At 33.4% G+C, this 4,844-nt stretch overlaps 1 protein-coding gene across 3 annotated transcripts; it reads left to right on the top strand.

Moving 5' to 3' along the window:
* The first annotated feature begins 847 nt into the window (after window positions 1-847).
* On the top strand, window positions 848-4,844 carry LOC105129928 (inorganic phosphate transporter 1-4-like). Of its 3 annotated transcripts, XM_011032203.1 has the most exons (3): window positions 848-1,223; window positions 2,121-2,166; window positions 3,000-4,844. In XM_011032203.1, exon 3 carries the CDS (start codon window positions 3,008-3,010, stop codon window positions 4,571-4,573), a length of 1,566 nt encoding a protein of 521 aa, XP_011030505.1. In that variant the 5' UTR covers window positions 848-1,223; window positions 2,121-2,166; window positions 3,000-3,007; the 3' UTR covers window positions 4,574-4,844. The 3 variants fall into 3 exon arrangements, with proteins under 3 accessions (XP_011030505.1, XP_011030504.1, XP_011030506.1); XM_011032202.1 differs by lacking the exon at window positions 2,121-2,166 and having other exon boundaries at window positions 850-1,223; XM_011032204.1 differs by lacking the exons at window positions 848-1,223; window positions 2,121-2,166 and adding an exon at window positions 2,707-2,879.

The following is a 4,844-nucleotide window of genomic DNA, read 5'->3' as shown; positions in this document are numbered from 1 at the left end:
TTTTAAAACGTAAAAATAAACAAGATATTATTATAACATGTCCTCTAATCAAGTCACGTAACATGGTGTTCTGTCTTTTCTCTGTAAATGATAACACTAAGAGTGTTTAATATTGCTGTAAAAGTTACTTAAAATACATTAAATAATATTAAAATAATATTTTTTAAAGAATTATTTTTGTTATTTATTATATCAAAACAATCTAAAAATAAAATAAAAATTAAATTTTTTTAAGAACACAATTAACCAAAACAAAACACTATTTAAATGTTCATTTGTATTTTTAAAACCTTTTTTATATAAAAAAATAAATTAAAAAGTTAAGAAAAAACGTATTCTAAAGTCTTGCTGAAATCATCCGGCAGTCCTTCTTCCAAAAGGTTAAAAAAAATAAAAATCTGTTGATTCGGAACCAAAGTGCATGTCGTAAGGAGCAAACGAGATAAATTATTTAGTAAATCTCAAGGAAAAAAACCTCGAATTTCCAAAATCCTCAACCAAATCTTTCTGTCCATAAGTTCCCTCCTCCAACTACATAAGAAACATAATTTTTTTTTTGTTAAAAAATTATAAAGTAAATGAAAAACTTAATTGATAATATATTAATACTAATTAGAAACCCAAATAAAAATTGTGTTTTTTCAAATACTCAATACTGTCATCACACGGTCCAAAATTGGATTTGGTGGTAAATAAATTCGATCCCACGTAACACTTTTTTTTTTGTTTAAATAAAGAAATATGTATAAAGAAGAAGAAGAAATTCCTCATAATGCAGCCAGGAGGGATAAAGAACTGACAGAAGCTCTTAAGGTCATAAATAATAGCAGTGAAAAAAATAAATCCGAAAGCAGAGAGGGTTCGGTGCAGTTAAATACGCAACTACCTCTGCATGCTATCCCTCCATCCCTTGCCTGCTCTCTCTCTCATCTCTTCTCTCTCACAGAGTCATTAACTATACATAGAAGAGATATATAGATAGATAGTACATTCCTTTGTGATTCTTCGCGATCACTTAAATCTCTCTTTCTCTCTTTCTTTTCCAATCTCCCTCTCTCTCGAACTACTGCTCTTCGTAACGTTTGCTCTTCCATAATTCTCTTTCGTCCCTTGATTACTTATAATAAAAAGCAAAACCTAGCCAGCACCTCTCCTTGACATTAAGAGCGCTCATAATCCTTTTTTGTGCTGTTCTCTCTCTCTCTCTCTCTGCTGCACTTGAGGTACATGCATGCTGCACTCTGTTTTCCACTTTGCTTCGTTAAATACTTTTTTTTTTCCTGTTAATTAAGATCATGGATGATTTTTACTTCAATTTTGTTATCTTAATTAACCCCCTTTTTTTCTTTCTTGAAATTAGAAACAAGATAGATAGGTACCCCTTTCTTTTCTAGCCTGATTGATCTTTTGATGGAGAGATGGAGGAGGAAGAAACCCCTTCAAGTACTTTGTAGAACAATGGCGATTTTTAGAGCATCTCCAAAGAAAAAGTTAAAATAGCATTTTTAAGTTAAATAATTATTCTTACATGTTAGTTAAAAGCTAAAATTTATTTAATATATTTTTATGTAAAAGAAATTTTGTAATGGAAGTTATATTAGTTGGTTAAATAGTCGTATTAATATTAAATATATTAAAAATTATATTTTCATCATTTATAAAATCATGATATCAATTTAGCTTTTTTAAATAGTCTTTTTATTAGAAATGCTCTTAGCGTTTATTTTTTCAATTCACAGCTACTTGTTTTAAAAAATTTTGAATTTTTTGTTTAATTTATTTTTTAATATTATTATATTATTTTGATGTAATAATATTAAAAATAAATTTTTAAAAATAAAAATATATAATTTAAATATATTTTTAAATAAAAAATATTTTAAAAAAAACCCATTATTAAAATATCAAACACAATCAGCCACCTGTACAAATGTTTTCACTCGTTTATTTCCTTTTTGAAGATTTGGTTGTTTTTCGCTGTTTTTATTGTTGTTTTTAATTTTCCTGCGTGAGTTCAGTGGTCGTAATGACGTGTGGCAGTGGACCTTACGTTTTGGAACTTAATTACTTTCATGTCTTTTTCCCAAACCATCTTTGTCGGACACTCACAAGTATTACAGTTTCAACAGGTGGAGTCACTGATTCACTACACGCAACTTCCAGAAGGTTTTTTTTTTTTTTAATCCCTTCTGAAGTATTATGTATGCTTTGTATGCCGATTTATTTAATATATTTTTATGTAAAAGAAATTTTTTAATTGAAGTTATATTAGTTGGTTATTATTAATAAATAGTTATATTAATATCAAATATGTTAAAATATAATTAATTTTTCTAAGTAGTTTTTTTATTAGAGTACATATATATAAAAGAAAAATTATATATACACCATTTAAAAAGTCTTGTTATCAATTTAGTTTTTCTAAATAGGATTTTTTATTAGAAATGCTCCTAGCGTTTTTTTTTTTCAATTCACCGCTATGTATTTTTTAAAATTTTGAATTTTTTTTAATTTTTTTTTAATATTATTATATTATTTTGATGTAATGATATTAAAAATAAATTTTTAAAAAATAAATATATAATTTAAATTTATTTTTAAAAAATACTTTCAAAAGCACTTGATTAAAATATCGAACACCCATCAGCCACTGTACAATTTTTTTACTCTTTTATTTCCGTTTTAAAGATTTGGTTGTTTTTCGTTTTGTTAATTGACTTTTCGCTGTTTTGATTGTTGTTTTTAATTTTCCTGCGTCAGTTCAGTTGTCGTAATGACGTGTGGCAGTGGACCTTACCTTTTGGAACATGATTAACACTTTCATGTCTTTTTCTCAAACCATCTTTGTAGGACACTCACATGTCTTCTAGTTTCAACAGGTTGAGTCAATGGTTCACTACAAACAACTTCCAGAAGTGTTTGTTTTTTTTTTCCCTTCTGAAGTATTATGTATGCTTTTTATGCCGATTTATTGATTGATATTTGTTCCATAAATCCAGGGAAAACCATGGCAAGGGAACAATTGCAGGTGCTTAATGCACTTGATGTGGCCAAAACACAATGGTACCATTTCACAGCAATAGTGATTGCTGGCATGGGATTCTTCACTGATGCATACGATCTTTTTTGCATCTCCCTTGTGACCAAATTGCTGGGTCGGATATATTACTACCAGCCAGGTTCTGATACTCCGGGAGCTTTACCTTCAAATGTGTCATCAGCTGTTAATGGTGTTGCCTTCTGTGGCACCCTTTCTGGTCAGCTCTTCTTTGGCTGGCTTGGTGACAAAATGGGCAGAAAACGTGTCTATGGTATGACGTTGATGATCATGGTCATTTGCTCCATTGCTTCTGGCCTCTCTTTTGGCAAAAATCCTACCGCTGTTATGTCTACTCTTTGCTTCTTTCGCTTCTGGCTTGGATTTGGCATTGGTGGTGACTACCCACTTTCCGCTACAATCATGTCTGAGTATGCTAATAAAAAGACCCGCGGTGCTTTCATTGCAGCTGTTTTTGCCATGCAAGGTTTTGGAATCTTGGCTGGGGGGATGGTCGCTATTATAATTTCTGCAGCTTTTAAGGCCCAGTTTCCTGCCCCAGTTTTTGAAGTTGATCCAGCTGGCTCTACTGTGCCTCAAGCTGATTATGCTTGGCGGATTATTGTGATGTTTGGTGCAATTCCAGCTGCTCTTACTTATTACTGGCGAATGAAGATGCCTGAAACTGCGCGTTACACTGCCTTGGTTGCGAAGAATGCTAAACAGGCTGCGTCTGACATGGCAAAAGTGCTTGAGGTTGAGTTGGAGTCAGAACAAGAGAAAATTGAGAAGATGTCACAGGAAAAGGGGAATGATTTTGGTCTTTTCTCTACACAATTTGCTCGTCGTCATGGACTCCACTTGCTTGGAACCACTACCACTTGGTTCTTGTTAGACATTGCATTCTACAGCCAGAATCTGTTTCAAAAGGACATTTTCAGTGCTATTGGGTGGATTCCTAATCCCAAAACTATGAATGCCCTTGAAGAGGTCTTTAAAATTGCTAGAGCACAGACTCTAATTGCTCTTTGCAGCACGGTTCCGGGTTATTGGTTTACTGTTGCATTTATTGACAGGATTGGCAGGTTTGCAATTCAATTGATGGGATTCTTCTTCATGACAGTATTCATGTTTGCCTTGGCTATCCCTTACCATCATTGGACTCTGCCTGACCACCGAATTGGCTTCGTTGCGATGTATTCACTCACTTTCTTCTTTGCCAATTTTGGTCCCAATGCCACCACATTTGTTGTTCCTGCGGAGATATTCCCAGCGAGATTGAGGTCTACTTGCCATGGTATATCAGCTGCATCTGGCAAGGCAGGGGCAATTGTGGGTGCTTTCGGGTTCTTGTATGCTGCAGATGGTATTGGAGTGAGGAAGACTCTTATAGTTCTGGGTGTAATAAATTTCCTGGGAATGATTTTTACTTTCTTAGTACCTGAGTCAAAGGGAAAATCACTCGAGGAAATGTCTGGTGAAGGTGAGCAAGAAAACGGATCCACGGCTGAGTCTGGGCAAACCGTTCCAGTTTAGTTAGGCTTTCATGCTACGTGGTATCTTTGTATAATCTCAGGAAATTAGCGGAAGACGCAGGGATAAGCGTGCTTATGAGCATAGTACGCTCTCAGGGTTCTGCTTGCTTTTCTAGCCGTGAATTACCTGGTCTTAGTTGTAGGAAAAATAAGAAAAATTGGCGTTTCTAGTGGCGTGATTCTCACTTTCCTGTACGGTTCCTCTAGAATGAATCTCTATTTCACCGTTTACATAACTTTTCACACAAACTCATTATAGTATCGTATTCCTG

Source organism: Populus euphratica, unplaced genomic scaffold (assembly GCF_000495115.2).
Source record: "Populus euphratica unplaced genomic scaffold, PopEup_1.0 scaffold17.1, whole genome shotgun sequence".
In the NCBI taxonomy this organism is placed as follows: domain Eukaryota; kingdom Viridiplantae; phylum Streptophyta; class Magnoliopsida; order Malpighiales; family Salicaceae; genus Populus; species Populus euphratica.
The sequence above is the reverse complement of the archived record's forward strand: the minus strand, read 5'-3'. Positions and strand labels throughout refer to the sequence as shown.

Excerpts from the sequence above, each read along its gene's own strand:
- LOC105129928 (XM_011032203.1), top strand. The coding sequence starts at position 3,008 with ATGGCAAGGGAACAATTGCAGGTGCTTAATGCACTTGATGTGGCCAAA.